This window comes from Marmota marmota, unplaced genomic scaffold, assembly GCF_001458135.2.
Source record: "Marmota marmota marmota unplaced genomic scaffold, marMar, whole genome shotgun sequence".
Lineage (NCBI taxonomy): Eukaryota > Metazoa > Chordata > Mammalia > Rodentia > Sciuridae > Marmota > Marmota marmota.
In genome coordinates this window covers 67,525,045-67,549,187 of record NW_026000174.1, presented here as the reverse complement: position 1 = coordinate 67,549,187, position 24,143 = coordinate 67,525,045, and the positions used below count along the sequence as shown (strand labels likewise).

Sequence of the window (24,143 nt, the reverse complement as noted above, 5' to 3'; positions counted from 1 at the left end):
CTCGTGCAAAGACCTGGAGGTGGGGGCTTGTTTGAAAGAAGAGTAGGGAGGCCAGGGTGGCCGGAGGTGAGGTCAGAGGAGAATGGGTGGGCCCTGAGGGCTCAGAGAACCCAGAAAGGATTCGATCTTTCTCTCTCTCAACTTATAAAGAAATTTATTTCTCCCAGTTTGGAGACTGGCAAGTCCCATATCTAGGCGTAGGCATCTGGCTACAACCTTCATGTTCCATCTTCTTGTGGAGGAAGCAAGAGGGTGAGGGAGGGCGAGAGACACAGCAAGGTTCTGGTACCATTGCACAGACACACAGTCCTTTACCTACTCAGAACCGTCAGCTTTCCCTGGGGCACAGGAGGCTGAGGGAGGCAGCATCTCTGACTGAGAGTAGACAGGCTTAAGGGCCTGGGGAGCCTCTTCTAGGGGCTGGTTCTTCTATTTTCCTGGGTTCTTCCCAGCGTATCCTGTTTGACTGGCTGCTGCAGGCCACTGTGAACTGGGCCTGCCACCTAGTGGCCACACTCTGCCTCCACCAGGTCTCGCTGCCGGTCTGGGGTGGGCAAGGCCTGTGCTCTGGTGGGCATGAGTAGGAATTTGGCATGAACAGGCGGGACGGGCCTTGTCTCTTGCTAACTGAGGCAGCCCTGGAGGGGCCTGGCCGGGCTAGAACCCAGTTGCCATCTCAGGCCACTCAGTAAGGCATCATTGACCAGAAAGGACGTTCCGCAGGCCTGTGGGCCCATCTTCCTGCCCCGGAAGATTCCCTGCTCTGCACACACCTCCTCCAGTCTCAGGGTCACTGAAGTTGGCTCACGCCCCACTCCTGGTTGCCTGAGGTCTGGGCACTGGGCCACTTCTCACCCTCCAGCCAGAGTTAAACATTAGTGGGAGGCTGTCTGCCCGTCTCGGGGGAGGGCAGGGGAATCACACTCACCAGTCTCCCGTGTGGAGCACCAGTTCCTGCCCGAGCCCAGACAATGCCTGTGGAGGAGTTCATGGCTGGCTGGATCTCTGGTGAGACATTTTTCTTCCTTCTATCACATCTAAGGGTAGGTCACTTCCTAGGGATGGTGGGTGGGTCACTTCCTAGGGATGTGGGTGACATATGAAGAACCGAGGCTAAAGTTCTGATCCCCCTGGAGGCCCGAAAGCCAGCTGTCCCCAGAGCCTCCTGGGAGTCACAGGGAAGGAGGAGAGGAGAAGAAGGTACAGGCCAGAGGTACAAGCCCTGCATCCCAAGGCTACTCCGCCTGACACCCACTACAGCAGAGAGCCGAGGAACATCCTGTACCACAGGTCCCCCCACTGGGGCCAGGTCCATCTTGCAGGGCCCAAAAGGAAGTTCACCTTTGACCTTACCCTACTGTCCTGAGTTCCCCTTTGGGCCTCTGCCCTACCTGGCAATGGGTTGCACCCCTGGGCTCTGAGGCCTGACATGGCGGTTTGTGTACCCAAACCCAGATTCTAGATGACATTCCTCTTGAGAGAAAGGGAAGGACATTCTGAACCCACCTCCTGGGGAGGCAGCCTCAAGCTCCAGAGCAAGCCTGAGCTGTGGAGGATGAGGCTGGGAAGTAGGAGGTGGGGTCTCCTCCCCAGGTGCCAGCCAGATTCCTGGAGGGACCCTCCAGCTCTGCACTGCAGCCTGAGTAGCGAGTGCCAGGGAGGCAGGGTCTCTGGAGCAAGGCCACAACACTGTGAGATGGAGGAAGGTGCCGGGTGGAGATTCCTTCCAGACCTTGTGTTCTATAGTCAGTGTGAACAGCGTCTGCAGTGGGCCCTTCCTTTCTGCATGTGTCTCCTCAGGTGGGGCCCAGGGTCTCAGTCCTTCAACCTAGTACCTTCCTGGCCCAGCACATAGCATGGCAGGGCCGGGCAGCACCAGCTAGAGTCTCCTTGAAGTCTGGAGGGCAGGTGGACAGTCTGAGAAGGCCTGGCCTCCTTCCTCCTGCCTGAATCCCTCTTTCCTCTCACACAGACTTGCTTCCTGGGCCTGGCATGAGCCCTCACTCATAGCACCTTCTTGTCACCACAGGAGCTCTGGGCCTGGTCCTGGGACATCCCTTTGACACTGTGAAGGTGAGTCAGGAGAGGCACCAGAGGACTGGACTGTCTCACTTGAATAGAACATCATGTGGCCCAGATCAGGCCTGGCTGAGAGGGGCTCATGCTGCCTTGCCAACTCACTGGCTTCCTGCTCCAAGGGGCAGAGGGCAGAGCTGGCTGCCTGGCATGGATGCAGCCCTGACTGGCTCACCTGCCCCACCTGCCCTGTCCTCCCTATGCAGGTGCGACTTCAGACCCAGACCAGCTACCGGGGCATCATGGACTGTATGGTCAAGATTTACCGCCATGAGTCGGTGGGTGAATCACCTCTTTGGGGTGGGAGGCTCTGGGGCAGGTGGCATAAGTTTCCTTTTCCTCCCAGCAGGGCTCTGCCCTCCGAAACAAAAGACCACGTTTGGGCTCATTGGGAGCACTGGGTGGCAGCTTAGCCCCTTCAGGATAGAGCCAGGCCTTCCCAACCTCACCACCCCACCTCCCTGGGATAGGGCTTAGTAGAGGGGAGTGGGAGGGAGGGAGGAGACCTTGCTGGGCTGGTAAGGGGAGAGGGTGGGCCCGCCGTGCCTACTTCAGTGCCACCATGTTGCCCCGCAGCTCCTGGGCTTCTTCAAGGGAATGAGCTTCCCCATTGCCAGCATACCTGTGGTCAACTCTGTCCTGTTCGGGGTCTACAGCAACACCCTGCTGGCACTCACAGCCACCTCCCACCAGGAGCGGCGGGCCCAGCCCCCCAGCTACACACATGTCTTCATAGCAGGCTGCACTGGTGGTGTCCTGCAGGTGAGTGGGTGGCACGTGGGCATACACACAGGTGGTACCGTGCTGACCAGAGGGGTCTGTCTCCTCCCCAACCCTCTGGTGACTCAGAGCTACAGATGGGCAGGCCTTGCTGAAGGCCATGTGGTGCTGCTGCTCCTGGTGGCCTAACCAGGCTGCCCACCTGAGGGTGGAGAACAGAGCAGGCAAAAGACAGAAAGAGTTGGTTGGCAGTGCCAAGAGGAGGCCATAGAGGAGAAGCTGGAGCCTGCTCTCGAGCTGACAGGACTTGTCCACCTCCAGAGGGGTCTGCCAACCCCAGCTCTGTGGGAAGACTACTCCCCATGGTGACCTTTGACCCTGAACAACAATTAGTCCCCACAGAGCTCAAAGCCCAGCCCTGCCTGGCTGAGGCCCTTGCCCTCAGCAACTGGTGGCCACTATCTGGGAGCCTCACCTGAGGCTCTAGGCCACAGATCTCACTGGGAGAGGCCCGGGATATTAATCATTAAGTCGCTGCAGTCATTTGGTTTTGTAGCACTGTAGTTCATGGGCTTTTGAGGGGTGGGGTGGAGGCAAGAAGGAATCTGAACAGAAAGAGGCAGAGGGACTGGTTCTGTCCCACACCCCAGCTGGTCACCTGCCTTGATGCCCTTGACACATTTCACAGAGCAGAGAGCAAGACCCGAGGACAAAGTCAGGCTGCATATTAAGTTAATTAATGATTAACGAGACCCCCAGAAGTCTTGAGGATTCTGAACCTTCTTGTGTGGGAGCCATGACTACCTATCTCTAAGCCTCAAGCTCTATACTCTGCAAAAACAATAAAGAGAACCGAGACACTCAGCAAAGTGGCCTGACTTAGGCCCAGCCAGGCCCCACTCCTCAGTCTCTAGAAAGCAAAATAGAGGACAGTCGGGGCCATGGATAGAGACTGGGTCCAAGGGCTGACTGGAGCCTGGGATTCATGTCAAGCCTATGGCTTTGGCATAACAGGTCTTGAAGCAGAATTGTGTCTTAGTGAGCAGGTGGGAGGAAGAGGGAGACACCGACAGCCTCTGACGGGCACGGACTTGTTCTCCACCTGGCAGAGGCTGACGGCTCACTGGGGAAAGAACACCTGGTGCTCCGTGACCCCCACCACACAGCACTTTCCTCAGCCCTCGGGAGACCAGGCTCAGGAAACCACCCTGGCCAAGGGCTCAGCTCGGCCAACAGGCTCTGGAGGGCAGCATTAGGGCCTGTCTCACAAAGGGGGTCCCCAGCCCACAACCCTGCCTGCTGAGACAAAAGTAAAAGTGTAGCTTGCTGTTTATCAAAACCTACCTCCAGGGCTGATCTCCAGCCCCCTCCACCACCAGCCATGTCTAAAGCTGAGGAGTTGGGCTCAGGTGGCTCCTCCCAAGACACATATGAGCCCGGGCCTGGAACCATGGTGCACGCCTCCAATCCCATAGGCTCAGGAGCTGAGGCAGGAGGATCATGAGTTCAAAGCCAACCTCAGCAAAAGTGAGGCACTAAGCAACTCAGTGAGACCCTGTCTCTAAATAAAATACAAAATAGGGCTGGGGATGTGGCTCAGTGGTCGAGTGCCCCTGAGTTCAATCCCCGGTACACCCAAAAATAAAACAAAAACAAAAAAAAAAAAACCCACACATGTCCCCAGCAACATGCCACCCTCAGCCTGGACCCAGCTCTCACCTGAACTTCAGCAGCTTATCTGAACAATGCGGTTGTGTCCCTGACCCAACCCCACCCCTCCCCCTCCTTTCTGTATCCCCTCAGTGCCCACCCTCACCAGGGGCCCTGTCCCATTTCTACCCCAAATCTTTCTTGTCTACCTAAGACAATGACAAGAATTCTATGACCTGCTGAATCCCACCCATCACAGGGCTTGGTGAGAGGCAGGAAGGGCTGCCCAGTGGTGGCCTCAGGCCTCTGAGAGGTGACACACAGAGGAAGGGGGAGAAGCTGTGAAGCTGGGCCCTGTAACTAGAACAATGACACTGAGGTGACCTCCTTCACCCTGGGGAGGGTCTGTTCTTTGGTGTTTCATGGTCACAGACTGAACCCTTTATCCAGCCCAGTTACTGCAAATGCCTGCACATCCTTGGATCTTGGGAGGCCAGACACTCACTCCCACTCCTGGAAAAACAATCCGGGCTTGTCCTCTTGGGCCTGGTGCCTGCCAGGCAAGCTTGGTGCTGTGCATGAGGCGGGGACCAAGCCTGATACCCAGGGAGGTGGCCTGTCCTGCTGCATCAGAATGCCCTGGCCTATGCCCAGCCATGTGTGGGAGAGGCCCCAGTGTGGTCCCCACAGGCTGATGCAGCCCCTCTGCCCATCCTTCCTCTTGTTGTCTTAAGGGACAGTTACCAGCCCAAGCCCTGCTTGTTTCCTTCCCAACAGTCCTACTGCCTGGCCCCATTTGACCTCATCAAAGTCCGACTACAAAACCAGACGGAGTCAAGGGTGCAGCCAGGGAGCCCTCGACCCCGGTACCAGGGGCCCGTGCACTGCGTAGCCACCATCTTCCGGGAAGAGGGTCCACGGGGACTGTTCCGAGGAGCCTGGGCCCTAATGCTGAGGGACACCCCCACGTTGGGAATCTACTTTGTCACCTATGAAGGGCTCTGTCGCCAGTACACTCCAGATGGCCAGACCCCTAGTAAGTGAAGTGGTGAGAGGGTGGGGGGCTGGGGAGGGAGAGGGTGCTCTTTTTCCCATCTGACCCCACCCTGGGCTTCCTCTACCCCAGGCTCAGCCACAGTGCTAGTGGCCGGGGGCTTTGCAGGCATTGCCTCCTGGGTGACAGCCACGCCCTTAGACGTGATCAAGTCCCGGATGCAGATGGATGGCCTGGGACGCAGAGCCTACCAGGGGTTGCTGGACTGCATGGTGAGCAGCTTCCGGCAGGAGGGACTGGGGGTCTTCTTCCGGGGGCTTACCATCAACAGTGCCCGCGCCTTTCCGGTCAACGCTGTCACCTTCCTCAGCTATGAGTATTTCCTGCACTCAAGGGGATGAGCCTGGCGGGCACTGCCAGCAGCTCCCCCACAGGACCCTGAGGGCAAGACGGGAAGCCAAGCTGAGAGCACCCAGCTTGAACTCAAATGCAAGGGGCTTGGCCTCTCCGAGGCCTGGCACCTCCAACCACCCAGACCGGGCTGCAGGACACCTGAGCAGAAAGCCATTGATCCTGGCTTCTACCCAGCAGCACTCACCTGGACCCCTTTTCTTCCCTGAACCAGGAAGCACAAGTGGTGCTGGTGACAGCCCAGCCCTAGTTCTGCCAGGTCCCCTCTTTTTTTTTTTTTTCCGTATGAGGTATTAAACCCAAGGGCGTTTAATACCTCAGCCACATCCCAGCCCTTTTTATTTTTCATTTTGAGACAGGGTCTCAGTAAGTTGCTTACAGCTGTGGAGGCTGGCTTTGAACCTGTGATCCTCCTACCTCGGCCTCCTGAGTTGCTGGGATTTCAGGTGGGCACCACCGTGTCTGGCTGCCATGTCCCCTCTTCAGGAGCTCCCAGGAACTGGAGGTGGCTTCCACGCCACCCTCCCCCTGGGGTCCAGTAACAGCACACTGGGTTCTTCTTCCCATCCACTCCTTTCAAAGCTCTCCTCCCATGACTGTAGCGTGGTGTGACCTTTTGTCCATCCCCATCCAGAATCCTTCAGGGGCTTCCATTACCTTCGGGAAAATTCCAAACCCCACCACTACCTGGCCGTCCCTCCCCACTAGGCTTTCCTCTCCCTTGGTCACTTCGTGGACATGAACAAGCCGTGTTCACTGTGGCCCAGGCCTGGGAGGCTCATCCCCGCTGGCCATGGGGGCAGTGATTCCCCAGCTGACCCCACTGTCCTCCAAGACACAGCAGAGCACTGTCTCCAGGGTACTTCCTGCCCTGCCCACGCTGACTCTGAGCTTCCAGGGCCCCCACCCCATCTGCACTGCTCTGTGTTTGATTTGCTGCTTGGCTTCTCCATTGGTGTGTGAGTGCCTTGTGTGTCTCAGCACAACCCCGATGCTTGAACAGATGTACTCGCTAAGCGCTCACTAAATGAAATGCTGATCGCACCCCTGACCTATCTCCAGCTGTCTCCTGTGCCTCCCAACCTCCACTTGCATGCCCTGACCTCTCCAAGTCATCTCCAGGGAAGGGGTGCAGAGGTTGGGGTTCCACCTCATCCACACCCATCCCACATCTTCTTTTCCCATTTCACTTGCCAGGTGGGAATTAAGAATTGGCTAAGAGGATCCCTTTCGTTGACAATAAAGCTCAGCATAGCCTGTACCCACACTAACGTCCTAATCTGGTCTGCAATCAACCTGAGGCACCCTGTGGTGACTGAATTCCTGCCATTGGTTGGGTGCCCCCTGTAGACCCTATCCCATGTAATTGTCACAGTTTACAGAGGAGGTGGCCTTGGCTCAGAGATATTTTGCAACTTGTTCCAGGTCACACAGCCCGAAGTCACAACTTGCCTGGATGCATCTGGGCCTCCAATCCCAGAGCCCATTTCCTTTGTACCTTGCTCCACCTAGCACTTTGGCATCTCCATGAGTCACCTAAGTTCCAACTGACGTAGGCCACACCTGCCAGGACTGACCCTCCACGTGCTCATCGGAACCCTCCTCTGTTGCTGGCGGCCATCTTGAAGGTTCTCCCATGCTCAGAGTGTGGCTGGGCAGGTGGCCCTGAGCAGGGCTGCATTTTCTAGCCTCCCTTGCAGCTAGGGTTAGTTTCTTTTCTTTCTTTCTTTTTTTGGTGGGGGGTACCAGAGATTGAACTCAGGGGCACTTAACCCCTGAGCCACATCCCCCGTCCTATTTTCTGTATTTTATTTAGAGACAGAGTCTCACTGAGTTGCTTAGTGCCTCACTTTTTGCTGGGGCTGGCTTTGAACTTGCAATCCTCCTATCTCAGCCTCCCGAGCTGCTGGGATTACAGGTGTGTGCCATCATGCCCGGCAGGGTTAGTATTTTGTTAGAGAAACAAAGCGATGTGTGCAAATTTCCCCTCACTGGCTCCAAAGGAAAATCCTTCCAGTTGGTAGAAGTGACTAGACTGACCCTAGAAGGTTGCTGCCAAAGATGCAGGAGGTACCCTGCTGGCCTAGAACCTGGGTGAGGCCCACAGCCCACCTCTCCACTTCACCCCAGCTAAGCCAGAGGTAAGGGGCCATGAGTATATAGTCTATGCTAATCCAAGTGTGTTGTGTGGCGGGCAGTTGAGCCAGGAAGAAGGTCCTGCCCACTTCACACCTGCCAATCCAGATCTCTGGGGACAGGGCCCAGGAATCTGTATTATAGAAAGCTTTCCTGGTGATTTTTACTCACACGAAAGTTTAAGAATCAGTGTTCCAGGTGTTCCTGAACAGAAATGTGCTGCCCTGTCAAGCTGAGAAAGTTGTGTGGTAGGAGCCTTTGAACTAGTTTTTAGAAATCTCTGTTCCTCTTTTGGAAAACATAGTCACCTTGAGACCAGTTCTCTGGTGACTTGAGACTAGCACAGCCCTTTCTGCTTTCTGCCTCAGTTTTCTCTCTGAGATTCTCTTCGGGTAAGGCAGTTTGGGGCTGGTACAGTGCCACTGCAGTATCAGGAGTTTCAGGCTGGACAGGGCAGTGGGGGCACAGCAGACGCTGGGGCACTGGGGCAGTCGGCTGCTCTAGGGAAGTAAACTGTGCACATGTGGAAGAGGAGATAGCTTTTATAAACGGCAAGGAGGGAACAGAAGAACCTGGGTGGCCCTTTGTAGTTTGCAATTTCTCACCAAATGACAGCTATCGAGAGTAAAATCAAGGAATCCTTATTTTTAAAAAATCCTTTTGGAGTAGTAATTGTGCCTGTACATCTGGGCTTCCATTTTTCTTCTCTGGTTCTACCCAGAGGCCTCTCTGGCAGGGCCTGAACTCATAATTTAGAACGAGAGGGGTACATGGCAGGGTGCAGGAGGGGCCACCGAGTTCCAAGTGATAGTTCTTTCCACTCACGCACAGCAGGGCTGCTAGCCAGGCTGTGAGGTCCTCAGGGTGAAGCACGGGCCATCTGTGGTAAAACTGCTCCTCTTGCATGGGGGAGCGCAGGTGTCAGGCACCGTTAGAAAACTGAAAAACCAACAAAGATCAGGCAGGAAATGACTCAAGTTTTTTCATTCTCTTTTTCTCATGCTGGGGATGGAACCCAGGGCCTTCTCTGTGCCGGGCTGCCCCCCAGGCCGGGTTGCCATTATGTTCAGGAACTCTTGAGAGAGCAATCTCTAAGAAATAGGACTCTGTCGGCGAAGTGGCTTTCAGGTTACCAAGGGGCAGGGAGGCTTGGCGTACAGAGCTGGCAACTGAGACCAATATGTTAAGTAGAGTCCCGTAGGACTTGTGTTGTCAGATGTCATACTTAGTTTTATAGCAGTGGCCGAGGAGCTCCAGGGGAGACTCAGGCATGGAGTGCTACAGTGGCTACATATAAAGGGGAGAGGGCACAGCCGGGGGTGACTGGCTTAAGTAACGTTTACCACACTCACTCAACAGCTAGGCCCAGAGGATTCAGTCTCTGGATGTGACTCCATTGGTGTCCCCAGCCTGTCCCCAACCTGCACCAGGCCCACGCTGGTGCCTCTTGTACCCCAGAGGTGCTTCACATTACCCCCCTAGCCTGGCCCTTCTGCAGAGCTCAAGGTCACAGGTGTCCCAAAGCAGCTGTCATCAACACAGACCAGACACATTTGTGTTTTTCCACAATGTCACTATTCATTGAATGACAGCACATTGACAAGCTACACCATTTCCACAAGGGGCAGTTCACTGAATCCTTGTGGGTCACCTGGTTCATAAGCCTGGCAATCACAAGTTCTTTTATTCCCATCTTAATTTCTAACATCTGTAACACTCAAGTCACCCACACCTCACACAATGATGTGGGTGGGATACAGAAAGGCTAAGAGAGGGTCAAGGGAGCCACAGGGTTCAGAAGGCAGAGAGCAGATACAAGGCAAAGAGTCCCTAGGTAGTCAGATAAGATTAGGAGCAGCCAAAAGCTGGTTCAAAGCAGTCGAAGCTTAGGAAGTTATTCCAGGCCAAGGTCTGGACAGACCAGGTGGCAGTTTCCAAGTCAGTTTGGAGTGGGCCACGCGTGGTCACAGGCAGAAGGAACCACACTCTGCTAGAGACCAAGGGCAGAGATTCAGAGGTTCATCACTGTGATTTTCCTGATGACCAGAAGATGGGGTGTCCAGTCTCGGGGTGCTTCTCCTTTTTTATGGGCCTCGGGTGAAGGGGTTCCTACCTTTGGTGGTCTGGTGTGTTCAATAAGCTCGGGAGCCTGTTTTTTTCCAATATGAGTTTGACACGCCCATGCATCCCTGTACTTCTGATAACTCACTAGGTCATTCTATTAGCACAATTAACTTATTTATTGCTTTATGCCTCTCGTTGTGCCAGGCAGATGGTGGTTGTCTACTTATACAAACAAGGTGTGGAGTCCTTCCCCCTTGGCACTTAAGCTCACGGCAAACGACTGCTTTACAAAGTGGAGTCACTGAGGTTTAGGCACAGCCTGAAAACTGCTGTTCCATAAGTTGTGGAGTAACTCAGAGCAGGGCATAGCCTGCTGTCCACAGCAGCTCTCTCCTGTCCTCTCACATCAGAATCCCTAAGTCCTGCTGATTGTACTTTGAAGTTTCCTGGGGTCTACTCCCTCATTTCCAATCCTAATATCACAGCTCCAGTCCTGTCCTGAATCTGAACAAATAACTATTGAAATGGAATTCTGATCAAGTCACCCTGCTCTTCAGTGGCTTCCCTTTGCTCTAAAGAATCATGTCTACTCCTTTCCCCAGCCTGCAGAACCTACATACATTCACTTGCTCTTGTCTTGGGTCCTTAATACTGGGCTTCCTCCCACCACAGGACAATTTCACATGTTCTTCTCACTACTTACGTACCTTCCACTCATCTTTCAGCTCTAAGTTCCATATAGCTTCCTCTATCCAAGTCAGATTCCTTTGGCTTATGTCAGAGGTTCAGAATTACCTAGAAGTTTTGTTAAAGTACAGATTGGTGAGTCCTACTCCTGAGTTTCTGATTCAATAGATTTGTGGTGGGCCCCAAAATTTGCATTTCATGAAGTTCCCAGATGCTGCTGATGCTGCAGGTGTGAGCCATGAAAGCACGTGCTTTCATGACCACCCCCCCAGTGTGTAATTACACATTCTCTTCTGTGTGGCTCTTTGATTATATCTTTCTCTCCTTTAAACTGTGAGCTCCAGGGAGCAGAGACCTTGCTTCTTTTTGCTTTATCATCAAAACTAGTTGCCATGCAGGGTTATTCAATAATTTGCCATGGGGAGGTAGCGCATGTCTGTAATCCCAGCAACTCTGGAGGCTAAGGCAGGAGGATCCCAAGTTGGAGGCCAGCCTGGCAACTTAGAGAGGCCCAAAGCAACTGAGCAACACCTGTCTCTAAATAAAAAAATAAAAAGGGCTAGGGAGGTTGCTCAGTGGTTAAGCACCACTGAATTCAATCCCCAGTACCAAAAATAAATAAATAAATAGATTGATAAACAAATAAAATTGTTGAATGAATGAATGACAGAAGCTGGTTTTCCAGACTTCCTTTCTGGCAGGCTAGTGCTCTAGATTTTATGTAGAGCCCTCATACTATTACCAGCAGGCTTGAGCAAAGGTCCTGGAGGTCCCAATAGACCAGGCTCGGCCACCCATCTCACCATGCCAGTTGAAGAGCTGAACAGTGTTAAAGGGCAGGAAAGGTCTTTAGCCAGCATGGCCATGCCAGGAGGACCAGATATAGAGAGGTACAATGACCAGAGACCTCCCAGGGACTGACAAAAACTGAGTATTGGTGGCTCAAGCCTTTAATTCCAGCTGTGTGGGAAGCTGAGGCAAGAGGATTGCAAGTTTTTTTTTGGTGCTGGGATTGGACCCAGGGCCTTGTGCATGCAAGGAAAGCACGCGACTAACTGAGCTGTATCTCCAGCCCCCAGAGGATTGCAAGTTTGAGGACAACCTGGGCAACTCAGTGAGACCCTGTCTCAAAAATAAATAAATAATATAAAAAAGGCTGGGATGTAGCTCAATGGTAAAGTGCCTCTGGGTTCAATCAATAAACAACTAATAAATCTTTTGCTAAATTAGCAAGAGGTAAGAGAACTTCTCATAGGTCCCTTGAAAACCAAAAATAGTGAGTGGAAGCCAAGGTGTAGGAGCTGGGGCTGACCATGGGGAAAACACTGACTCCACGACCTTGGACAGTAAAGAACTACAAGGAACAGAAGACATTGAGCAGACATTGAGTTCATTGTCCAGTGGGAGGCGAGTCCAACACTCATAAATTAGGCCAAGATCCTGAAAGAGGCTGCAACTTCAGTGAATGGGTAGACAAAAAACCTACACTTGTCAGCAAAGGGAATCTCTCCCTTGTGGTGGGAAAAATTTTAATAAGATCTGGCTCCCGGGGAGCTAAGAACCATATCCCTGCTCCCTTCAGCTCCAGGCAGTCTGTCGCTGAGAAATTAATTTATCATGTTCGTAGCGCCTCCTCGTGCCTAGAAGGAGTAACTGCACATTTTCTGAGGACTTCCTTCCTTCCTTCCTTCCTTCCTTCCTTCCTTTCTCTCTCTCTCTCTCTCTCTCTCTCTTTCTTTCGAACATTTCAAATCAGCAAAGTCAGGTGTGTTCTGGGGATTAAATTCAACCCCTTTTAAAAAAAATCACCGCTTGACAGCAAAAGGAAAACAAACCCCAAAAATCCTGGTTAAAATATGAGCAAATGATTGGCTGGGGCTGTAGCTCAGTGGTAGAGCGCTTGCCTAGCATGTGTGAGGCACTGGCTTCAATCCTCAGCACCACATAAAAATGAATAAAAGTAAAGGTCCATCAACAACTTAATTTTTTTTTTTTTAATATGGGCAAAGGAGCTCGGTGCAGTGGCATATGCCTGTAATCCCAGCCACTCTGGAGGCTGAGACAGGAGGGTCAGCCTTACAATTTAGTGAGACCCTAAGCAACTTAATGAGACCTTGTTTCAAAAAAAAAGGTAAAGAACCTGAACCTGACTAGACATTTTGCCAAAGAGGACAAAGGAGTGGCCAACAGGTATACAGAAAGGTGTTCTGCATCATTATCATCAGAAAAATTAAAATGGAAACCTGATGAGGCCTGGGGGTGCAGAGCATGCACAGGAACCTATGCTCAATCCCCAGCACCTCAAAAATAAAAATAAGGGGCTGGGGCTAAGTGGTAAAGCGCTTGACTAGCATGTGTGAGGCACTGGGCTGGATTCTCAACACCACATATAAATAAGTAAATAAAATAAAGGTCCATCAACAACTAATAAAAATATTTTTAAAAATAAAAATAAACAAACCATAATGAGCTATCACCTTGCTATCACCTTAGCATATCTATTATCAAAAAGACAAAAGAAGACTGGACTATGGCTCTGTGGTAGTGCACTTGCCTAGACTGAACAAGGCCCTTGCTTCAAATCCCCAGAACCGCAAAAAAGAAAAAAGAACGGCTGGGGATGTGGCTCAAGCGGTAGCGCGCTCACCTGGCATGCATGCGGCCCGGGTTCGATCCTCAGCACCACATACAAACAAAGATGTTGTGTCCGCCAATAACTAAAAAAGAAATAAATATTAAAAAATTCTCTCTCTCTCTCCCTCCCCATCTCTCTCTCCTCTCTCTTAAAATAAATAAATAAATAAATAAAAAAGAAAAAGTTTTAAAGTGTTGGCTAGAGTATGGAGATCAAAAGGGAAAGCTTATATCCCATTGGTGGGGAAGGGACTTAGTTCAGCTATTATGAAAAATAGTATAAAGTTCCTTCAAAAACTTTAAATAGAGTCACCACATGACCCAGCAATCCCACTTCTGGGTATATGTCCAAAGGAATGAAAGCAGTATTTTGAAGAGATAATTATAATTATGCATATTAGTGGAATTTGTTGATGTACCTCACATTTACTGCAGCATTATTCACAATAACCAAGATTTGGAAATACCTTCAATGCCATCGACCCACGTAGGATCAAAAATTGCAATATTATTCAACTAGCAAAAAAGAAATCTGGCCATTTGCAACAATATGGATGAACCCAAAGGACCTTATGCTAAGTGAACGAGGCCAGACACACAATATGATCTCACTCACATGAGGTCTCTAAAGAGTAGAACTCGGGCTGGGATTGTGGCTCAGAGGTAGAGCACTTGCCTAGCATGTGCAAGGCCCTGGGTTCGATCCTCAGCACCACATAAAAATAAATAAAATAAAGACATTGTGTCCAACTACAACTTAAAAAATAAATATTTAAAAAAATAAAATAAATAAAGAGTAAAACTCACAGTATTAGAGAGCAAAATGGTGGTTACCAAGGGCTGGGGGCGGGAAAAACGAGTGATGTTGGTCAAAATGTATAAACTTACAGTTACGAGACGGATAAGTTCTGGGGATCGAATGCTTGGCATGGGCAGGGATGGACGTTTAACTAATTTGATTGTGGAGGTGATACAATGTACCCATATATGTGATTATCATAATGTACACCTTGAATATATTCAATTACTTTTTGTCAATTAAATATATTTTTAAATTTCCACAATAATAAACTGAGCTATATCCCCAGTGGGCAGGGGGGAAACAACATGAAAGTATCAGTAGAAACCAAAGCAAAAGATGTAGTTCCTCAAGGATTTCGGATATTAGATATAACAAATATAGAATGTAAAAAGTAACTACTCATGAAATATTGACATATACAACAGAATTAAAAAAAAAAAAAAAGAAAGAAAGAAGCCAGGTAAGCTTAATGCCTATAATCCCAGCAACTTAGGAGGCTGAGGCAGGAGGATGGCAAGTTTGAGGCCCACCTCAGCAACTTAGTGAGACTGTCTCAAAATAAAAAATGAAAAGGGCTGAGGATAAAACTCAGTGGGAAAGCACCCCAACCCCCAGTACAGAAAAAGAAAAAAAATGTTTATAACTAAAAAAAAAAATGGAGGTTGGGAGGATAGCTCAGTGGTAGCATTCAACCAACCAAAGAACAAACCCCCCCCATCAATGGGAAGAAACTACTCAGAGTGCAATGAAGAGATTATATGAAGTTGGAAACTAATCTTTCTTATTTTGAGCTCTCTGCATCCAGATCATCATCTTGTCAAGACTAATGATAATGATAATAATTGTGTCTAATGGAATGAATATCTACTACATGTTTAATCATATAATTTACCAAGAATATCTAATACATAATATCTAATTTTATATATATATAATGCCTGGCAAGTAGTAAATCCTTTATAAATATCAATTTGTTGGACGGGCCTTGAGGCAGGGTGCTGGCCGTCCTGTTCTCTGACCTGCATTACAGGTGACTAGTAGTGTTGAGTTCATCTTCGGAACAGGGACTGCCTCTTATTTGCCTTTTCTGCCCTGGAGCCTTCTGGACACAGAGCACATTCATTCTGGGCTTGTAAATGAGCTGAAGTCAAGCACTTCATTTCTTTGTCCCCTCCCCCGACTTTGCACATAGCAACCCCTTCTAAAGGGGGCAGGGCTGCCTGAGCTTGTTAAATATTAGATCTGGGGGCTGGGGATATGGCTCAAGTAGCAGCGCGCTCGCCTGGCATGTGTGAGGCACTGAGTTCGATCCTCAGCACCACATAAAAATAAAATAAAGACTTGTGTCCACTTAAAGCTAAAAAATAAATAAATAAATAATTAGATCTGAGGTACAGCTCAGTGGTAGGGCCTGTGGTAATCTGCAGTTGGCCCTGGGGTCTGTCCCCAGTACCAGGAGAGAAAAAAAGAAAGGTCTAAGATCTGTTGGGAAGAGCGGATATCACCTTTACTTGGGTGCTCCTTTAGTAGCTTCCTAACTTAATTGGTCCTCCTGTGTTGACCTCCCCAACTGCTCTTCATAAAGCAACTGGAATTCAATTTTTTTCTTTTTTGCAGGGCTAGGATTGAACCCAGGGCCTCATGCATACTAGGTGAGTGCTCTACAACTGAGCCACACCCTCAGCCTGAGAATTAGATTTTTTTTTTTTTTTTTGGTACCAGGGATTGAACCCCAGAGCACTTAACCACTGAGCCACATCCTCAGCCCCTTTTATTTTTTTGAGACACGGTCTCACTACGTTGCTTAGGGCCTCCCTAAGTTGCTGAGGCTGGCTTTGAACTTATGATCCTCCTGCACTGGCCTACTGAGTCACTGGGATTACAAGTGTGGACCACCGTGCCTGGCAAGAATTAGATTTTAAAAAACATACAACATGTGTTGTCCCTTTGTCTAAACTACGCCCCCACCAAAGAAAAAGACTTCCTATCTCACTTAAATTTGAATGCTGCCCAGCCCCAAGCCCCTGCCCACCTTTCCACGCTTTCCTTCCTTAGCCTCTCTTGCTTTCAGGAACTGATTTCCATGTCTTCAGTCTGCCAAGCTGCTCCTAATCTATGATTTTGAGGGGGTGGTACTGGAGATTGAACCCAGGGGGACTCTACTACTGAGCTATATCCTCATTTATTATTTTTTTCAAGACAGGGTCTCAGTGAGTTGCCCAGGCTGCTCTCGATCATATGATTCTCCTGCCTTGGCCTCCAGAGTTGCTGAAATTACAGGTGTGCACTGCTGAACCCAGCCCAAACTCTGATGGATATTTGTTTGGTTGGTACTGGGGATTAAATCCAGGGTCTGGCACAGGCCAGGCAAGTACTTTACCAGAGTCCTTTTTAGTTTTTGAGACAGGATCTAGCTCAGTTGCCCAGACCAGCCTCTAACTTGTGATCCTCCTGCCTTAGCCTCCTGGGTAGCTGGGTTTCCAGGTGTGCTCTACCTTGCCTGGCTAACCTCTGATGTTTGAACTGCTCTTCCCTTTGCAGAGAATACTCTTGCTTTGAAAGGCTGGGTGATGATACAGTATGATCTCACCTATGATGTGAAACCTAAAAAGGTAAACCCAGAGAAATAAAGAGCAGGAGCAGGGGAGGTCCCAACTCATCGGGAACTGCACTACCCCACTAGCCTCCCCGCCACTCTCTGACATCACTATTTGATTTTTGTCTTGTTACTTAACGCCATCCAAAATGACTGTGTTCATTTGTGTACATACCTATTCTTTATCTCCTTTTTCAAGAAGGTGAGGGCCTGCAGAGGAGGGATCCTCTAGCACTAGCTTTGGAGTCCTAGAGCAGGGCCCAACCCACCAGCCAAGGGTCCTGTAAATTCCGCTTACACTAGCAAACAAAGTCACAGACAGGAGAGTTATGATATATTATAACAAGGCTCAGAGGGAGGAAGAGAGGAACTGTGGATTTTTTATTTAAAGGGTTCAGGATGCAGCTCAGTGTCTGTCTAGCATGCATGGGGCCCTGATTTCAATCTCCAACACAGCAAAATAAACAGATTAAAACAAATAATAAAAATAAAAATAAGCAAAAATCTCTGGGAAGAAGTTAGTGGTACAGCTGGAATATGACACCTGAGAAGAGAGGGCTAATCTGTCCCCTTTGTTGCTTTGGACAGATATTTAGAGGTCTGGGTTTCAACATTTTAAGAGTTATGTCAGAACTAGGATGATTTCAGAAAAGAACAATCTAAATGAACACAGGGTAGGGAAAACAGAATACAGGGAAAGGCTACATGATTTGGGATCTTAGGCCAGAAAATGGAAGGTTCACAGGCAGTTTCAAAATGGTTTAAAAGTGAATCCTTGCCTGTAATCCCAGCATCTCTGGAGGCTGCGGTAGAAGGATCACGAGTTCAAAACCAGCCTCAGCAACTTAGTGAGGCCCTAAGCAACTCAGCAAGACCCTATCTCTAAATAAAAATATAAAAAAAAGCTGGGGATGTGGCTCAGGGGTTAAATGCCTTTGGGTTCAAAACTCAGTATCAACAACCAAAAAAGTGAGTCCTATCATCAGAGCAGACAGGTGCCAGGTAGGCAACTAGGACAAGAAGCTGAGCCGAAAGACAGAACTACAAAGCCTTTCCTCATTTGTTGAAGTCTGCAAGCAAGAGGCAGAAACAGCCTCTGGCTCTCTTGTTCCTTTGTGAAACAGCACTGGACGAGGGACAGGTGAGGAGCAAAGGGACTATCTCACCATCAAGTAGCACCAGTTAGTGCTCCTGCCTCTTTAAGAACCTGTGGGCTGGGAGACAGGGAGAAGGGCTGGAGAGAAAGGTATGAGCCAGGTCACCTCAATGTCCTTCAGTAAGGAAGTCCTGGTAGAGGCTGGGAAAGTGCTCTGCTAGGTTCCCACAAGAGGCCTCGGGAGGAGGTCCCTAGGTGGGATGCAGGGCTGACATGGGCTAGGCCTGAGGCCTTGACTGTAACTCCCTTCAGAAAAATGCACCACATGGGCCTGCCTTGTACTTAGCCAGAGTGGGGGGGCAGCTTCCCTCACCAGGCCTGCCTGGCAAATTCTTGCTTAAGGTCCAGGCCGAAAGGTCACTGGGAGGATTGTGCTGGAGCCAGAATCCTCCCCAGCTAGCCTGCCTGCATCCAAAGCCCCTGTCCTTTCCAGGGCCAACCACATCCTCTCATCCTGCTGCTGGGGATCTGCCTTGCCTCCACCATCTCCTACCTGCTTCCATGAGAGTCTCTCTGCCTCTCGATCCCACATCTTTGACCCACACTGCACTGTCTCCATTTTCATCCTAGAATCCCAAGAATGACTCATTTCTTCCCTAAGACTCTTCGATGGTGCTCCAACAGTAAACTTGGTGGGCTATAAAGGTCCTTCCTACTCTTGGGGTCTCCTCTATACTACTGCCATGTTATAGGAACAGCACAGCTCAGGTCACTGCCTGCCATTAGAAGTACAATACCACACTGCAGTCCCTGTGACCTGAGAAGCTGAGGCCTCAGGATCTCTTGAGCCCAGGAGTTTGAGGCCAGCCTAGGCAACACAGGGAGACCATCTCTCTCTCTCTCTCTCTCTCTCTCTCTTTTTTTGGTACCAGGAATTGAGCCCAGGGGCACTTAACCATTGAGCAACATCCCTAGCCCTTTTTATTTTGAAATAGGGTTTCACTGAGTTGCTTAGGGCCTCGCTAAATTGTTGAGGCTGGCTATGAACTTGCCATCCTCCTACCTCAGCCTCCTGAGCCACTGAAATTACAGGTGTGCACTAACACGTTCAGAGAGACCCCAATTCTTAACAAAAATAAAAAGTAAAGTGACCCACACCTAATTCACTATATATAATGCTAGTTTCTCCCCTCCCCCTGTGAGTCTATCTCTTCATTCCTGCCTCAAGTGATGCAGAGACAGAGAACTGCCCTCCCTACTCACTGTGTCCTCCCTGCCCAGCATCTGAAAATAATAAAATTTTTAACCTATTTCCTTTTGTGGTGGTATATTGAATTTGTACCTTTCATCTCATGAACCAGGGTGGCTCCAGGCAGATTTTTCCCCAGGACACTGTGGAGACCACAAGATCTAGCTTGCAGCACCAGAGCTATAACCAGGCAGGCATGAATGAACACTGGTCAGACAGAAGCCATAGAGCTTCTGCCAGTATAAACAATTTCCCGTGTAAGTGACACCTGGTCATGGGTTGGAAACTAGGCATTAGGCAGTCTGCCAGGTGAAGTGTCCCATGAAGCCATACAGCAAACACGCACATCCAGCCCCTACATTTCCCTTTAGGACAGAGTTGCTAGCTGCTTTGCTACTAGAACCCCAGTTTACCTGGGGGCTCTCAGAACCCCCTGCCTTCCCATGCATTCCACATTCTGACGAGCTCCCTCACTCACAATCAGCCTCTGTGCCTGCTGTCCCTTAATCTGGCACATCCTTCCCACTCCTCTGTCTGCCCCTCCAGCTGCAGCTCAAAGCTCACCTCCACCAGGAAGGAGTCTCCACAGCACTTTGCACAAGCTTTTGTGACACAACTCTGCAATCTTGTCACACAGAAGGCCTTGTTGAAGAATGTTGTATAATGAATAAATGGATAAAAAAATCAATCAATATTTATTATTTTAAGTTCTGTCTCCTTTTTGCACCCCTGGCCTAACCTCCCACCTCCACTCCAGACATATGCAATCAGATCAAAATGATCAGAGCTATAGAATGTCTGGGACAATCCTCCAGATCTGTCTGTCCTCAAGCTTTACTTCTTAGCAGGGTGGGCCATAAGGACTGTCCACACCTGGGAATCCTGGGTGCTGGACCTCCGGAAGGAGGAATCCAACTAGTCCCCACCCACAGCTTCACTGGGGCAACTGTCAGCAGTTGGTTTTTAAAATTTGAATTGAGGGCTGGTATTGTGGCTCAGTAGTGGGGTGCTTGCCTAGCGTGCATGAGGCACTGGGTTCAGTCCCTGGCACCACATAAAAATTTAAAAAATAAATAAAATGAAGGTATTGTGTCCATCTACAATTAAAAAATTTTTAAAAATTAAAATAAAATTTGAATTGAAAGATTTTACCCTCCTCTGATAAAAATCACACCCTGGCCTTTTTTCTAGTTAAAAACTTTATTCCAGAAGCAGAACTGTTTTTAACATGGTGTTCAAGGAATACAGCTACTGTCTTTAAAGCCCAAGTCCTACCTTGCCAAGCCCCAGCTCCTCCAAATTCCTTCCCCAGGCTCTAGAACCTTCTCACAGAGTTTGGAAACTATATAGCCCAGACTCCCAACCTCCAGGCCCCACCTTTAGAGCCTCTTCTCAGGGCCTGGGCACTTTGGCTCTGAACTTAGACCTGAAGTCGCAAGTCCTCTCTTCCACACACTGTATTTCCACAGGAAAGGGCCGATCTGCCTTCTGGAGAGGCGTTTCCATGGGAAACAGAGCAGGAGGGCTCTGGTGGCAGCCGAGTACCCTCACAGGCAGCAGAGCCGTTCCACCTCTGCCTCGCAGTCATAGAATTTTTCAAAAAGCTCTGGGGAGGTGCCATTGCACTCAAACCACCTCCTTAAGGTGCCCAGGGCCCGCAGGGCGTCAGCTTTGGTGGGCAAGGGCTCAAAGCTGTCCATCCTGCTCCCCTCCTCGTTGTCAGTGCCCATCTCCTCTTTGCAAACTCCAGGCCCTGGCTCCTCACCTTCCAGGTCCACAAAGCGGGAAAACTCCTCCTGGCTCAGCCCACTGGGGACTGGTGGCATCTCAGAATCTTTGTCTGAGGATGGGGGTGTTTTACCTGGGGCCAGCCCTTCCTGAATGAAGCTGCTTAAAATGAGTTGAGGAGGCACCTTGGCCCATGCAGCAGCCACCATGTGCAGAGCATCCAGCACTGTGATGCCAGCCCCAGCCTCAGCCAGTGAGGTGCCATCCCTCTCGCTCTGGACAGCAGTCAGTTTGCCCAGCAGTCGGTGTCGGTAGTGGGCCTTAAAGGCCCAGACTACAGAGCCAGGCAGGGAAGGTGTGGTGCTGGAGGCAGACAGAGGCAAGAGCCTCACATGGTGGAACCCAGGCAGGCCCTCCAGCTCCTCCATCACTTGGGCAGCTAGCAGCAAGGCTACCTGTCGGCCCTGCTGCCCCATGTCCTGGTCAAACTGTGCTAACCATTCTGACCAGGGGATGCCTGGGTCAGGGTAATAGGAGGCAGGCAGTGCTTCACTGCTGACCCCAAAGAAACACCTTGGAGCTGACCGGAGCCCGCCAACCAATACCCGTCGTTTCTCTGTGCCTCTGCTGTTGGCACATAGCAGTACCTGTACCTGATCACAAGCAACTGCTCTGCCGGGCACTGCCCGATACAGCAAGGGCACTTTGGCACAACCAAAAACATCCTCTGGGGAGAAGTCTTTAAGGGAAAGAGGAGGCTGGGCCTGAGATGTGAGCCCTGGGGGAGGTGGTTCAGGGGGGAATGGAGGGGCAAGGACATGGCGAGCCCCAAAGCCTACATTGTTTCGGCGTTTCCAGCGGACCAGCCAGCCAATGCTAGGCACGAAATCCTGCCCCATGATATCTGCCAGTTCCTTGGCTTTGTGGAGCAGCATGGGTCCTGTCACGTCCCAGGCCTTGGCCTGGGCAATGTGGTACCAGCAGAGCAGGGCCTCATCAATCCCACTGTACTTGGACTCCCGTTTGCGCTTGCGCTCCCTGTTAGCTGTACCGCTGCACCAGTCTGCCAGCAGCTTCTCTTTATTCTTGCAGATGCGTGAGATCTGTGGCTGGGACACCTGGAAGCGCCGAGCTACCTCAGACTGGGACATCTTAGACTCATCCAGGAGTTCCAGCACCTGGATCTTCTCAGCCAGGGACAGGGCATGGAGTTTCTTTTTGCTACTCAATTCCATGGTTCCTCCAGGGCACCTGTGGAGACAGAAGATAAGGTATAGTGGGTGCGACCAGAAGAATGGGAGAAGAGTGCAGAAAGGAAGAGAGGATAGGGGAATGGGATGGAGTATGGGAGACCAGGGGAGACTGGACCAGCTGAAAGAGGAAAGGAAATGAACTGGCTGAGGAGTGGGCTGGACACCACCCCAGGGAATGCCAGAACAGAGCTGGGAGGGGGCATCTCTGGTCAGAGGGAGAGGAGAATCTGGGCTGGAGTTTGGCATCATTGGGGGAGAAGGATGAATAGAGTCCAGGGACAGCTGCTGAGACAACAAAGGAGTGAGGATTGGAGAGGGCCTGAGGCTGGGGCAGGTGTAGGGGACAATCAGGGCTGTGTGTGTGTGTGTGTATACCATGGGAGGGAGATGAGGACAATGGCCTGGGCTGGACTCAGATGATGTTAGGGGACAGGGTGATGGGGTGAATGGACACAGCTGAGACAGACAGGTGTATAGACGACAAAGGGGGAAAAAGATGGGTCTAGGGAACAAATTGGGGCAAGTCTAATTTGGGGCTGTATGGGAGGGCAAGGAGAGGGGTAAGGCTGGGAGAGGGTCCAGCCTAGAAGGGAAGTGGGAGGGCAAGGGAGCGTGCAGGTGCACAGGCGACAAAGGGTGATAGGGGTGAGGAGGTTTCAGGCAGCGAGAGGGGCGGGGGTCCACCGCGGGGAGGGTGGTGGCCTGGGAGGGGTACCAGGGAGCGAGAACCTGCTCCCGAGATTCAGGCAGGCCGGAAGCCGGCTCTGCGCCCTGGCCGGCCTCTCCCCACCTCGACCCACAGTCCGTCGGCCAGATCGACCCAGGCGCAGATCCAGGCGCGACCCGCCCGCCCGCCCGCCGGGCCTCCCACTCCGCACCCACCTCAGGTGCTAGTCCCGTGGCTCGCGCCTCTGCCCCTACCCGGCTCCCCAGCCCCTGTCCGGGGAGCTAGTGCACAGCAGGTGAAGGACTGGCACCACGACCCCGAGGGCGGAGCGGGCTGAGGGGCTGCGCGGGCGGCGGGCGCGCGCACAGCCAGGTTCCGCGCGCGCCGCCCGCGCCGGGCTCTCTCCCGGCTGGGAAGACCGCGGTGCGGCTCCTCGGCTCCCACCCGCCGTAGCCCCGCCCCTGACCGATCAGATTGGCCCCCAGCGGGGCCCCTTCCCGCCCCTAACCACGTCTCATTGGAGGCCGCAGAAGTGGCGGTTCATCGGGACCTCTGAAGGCGGGGCTCCCAGAGTAAAGGCGCGGGGGGGGGCGGAGCCAGCACCCGGCGGGATTCCCCTGGAGCTACCAGGGGCGGGACCAGCCCAAGAGCCAGGTGAGCCTTCAGGCAGTCGCGCGTCCCTAGACCTTCCTGGCCGTGACCTGAAACAGCCTGGGCTCCTTCCTCTACTAGACGGAGCGAATGGCCCTCACGGAGTTGTTTTGAGAGAATGATGAAAGGAGAAAATGGATGCTAGCTTTAAGCCACACAAAAGCTAGTTACCATGGACAGCGCGGGACTCACGTCTAACAATCCGGCTACCGAACATTATTTGCCTGGAACCAGTTCTGATTCAAGGCGTAAGAACTCGTTTTTATGTTTTGGTACCTCTTGACAAAATCCAAGTTCCTACACTCGAGATCTAATATTCCTTTCCTTGCTAACTTTCAGAACCGAACAAAATTGGGTATTTTAACTTGCAGCCCCAGCTTCCCCCCTTCCCGGCCTGCCTAGCTTATAGGCTTCCGTACCACTGCATTCTACCAGCTGCTATCCACCGCTCCAAGTCCTGCAAACCCTTCTCACATTCCCTCATGCCAGTTTCAGTGTTCTCATTATCACCTTTCTTTTCCAGCCCTTGCTACTCAACCGCCAAGGACAGTGGCCCCACTCCCTCCTTCTACTCCTGGCCTCTTTAGTCTAAGTACTCAAAGATGTACGTGCTCAGCTCCTCACATCCCAGTTCAGAACACCCTATTTACTGTAACAGAACAGTCCAGAGTTCAGTCTTCCAAAAGGCGACTTTCAGGATGACCCAGAAGCAAAACCAAACCAAAGGAG

The 24,143-nt window shown here is 51.1% G+C and overlaps 2 protein-coding genes across 7 annotated transcripts; one reads left to right on the top strand and one right to left on the bottom strand.

Moving 5' to 3' along the window:
• Slc25a45 (solute carrier family 25 member 45) lies at positions 1-16,878 on the top strand. 6 transcript variants are annotated; one of them, XM_048789135.1, is made up of 8 exons: positions 1-1,008; positions 2,030-2,073; positions 2,283-2,354; positions 2,653-2,838; positions 5,224-5,482; positions 5,573-5,712; positions 6,211-6,297; positions 7,277-7,654. In XM_048789135.1, exons 1-8 carry the CDS (start codon positions 972-974, stop codon positions 7,361-7,363), a joined length of 912 nt encoding a protein of 303 aa, XP_048645092.1. In that variant the 5' UTR covers positions 1-971; the 3' UTR covers positions 7,364-7,654. The 6 variants fall into 6 exon arrangements, with proteins under 6 accessions (XP_048645092.1, XP_048645091.1, XP_015333743.1 ...); XM_048789134.1 differs by lacking the exon at positions 7,277-7,654 and having other exon boundaries at positions 4-1,008; positions 6,211-6,895; XM_048789137.1 differs by lacking the exons at positions 6,211-6,297; positions 7,277-7,654 and adding an exon at positions 16,378-16,878 and having other exon boundaries at positions 7-1,008.
• Positions 16,879-20,296: 3,418 nt separating this feature from the next.
• Positions 20,297-23,864, bottom strand: Tigd3 (tigger transposable element derived 3). The gene is made up of 2 exons (XM_015478256.2): positions 22,979-23,864; positions 20,297-22,094 (listed from the first exon to the last, which is right to left on the bottom strand). The coding sequence occupies exon 2, from the start codon at positions 22,076-22,078 to the stop codon at positions 20,663-20,665; it is 1,416 nt and encodes a 471-aa protein (XP_015333742.2). The 5' UTR covers positions 22,079-22,094; positions 22,979-23,864; the 3' UTR covers positions 20,297-20,662.
• Between the last annotated feature and the right edge of the window lie 279 nt (positions 23,865-24,143).

Coding starts and splice junctions, on each gene's coding strand:
- Slc25a45 (XM_048789134.1), top strand. CDS start 972: ATGCCTGTGGAGGAGTTCATGGCTGGCTGGATCTCTG. Junction 2,355..2,652: donor AGATTTACCGCCATGAGTCG/GTGGGTGAATCA, acceptor GTTGCCCCGCAG/CTCCTGGGCTTCTTCAAGGG. Junction 2,839..5,223: donor GCACTGGTGGTGTCCTGCAG/GTGAGTGGGTGG, acceptor CCTTCCCAACAG/TCCTACTGCCTGGCCCCATT.
- Tigd3 (XM_015478256.2), bottom strand. CDS start 22,078: ATGGAATTGAGTAGCAAAAAGAAACTCCATGCCCTGTCCCTGGCTGAG.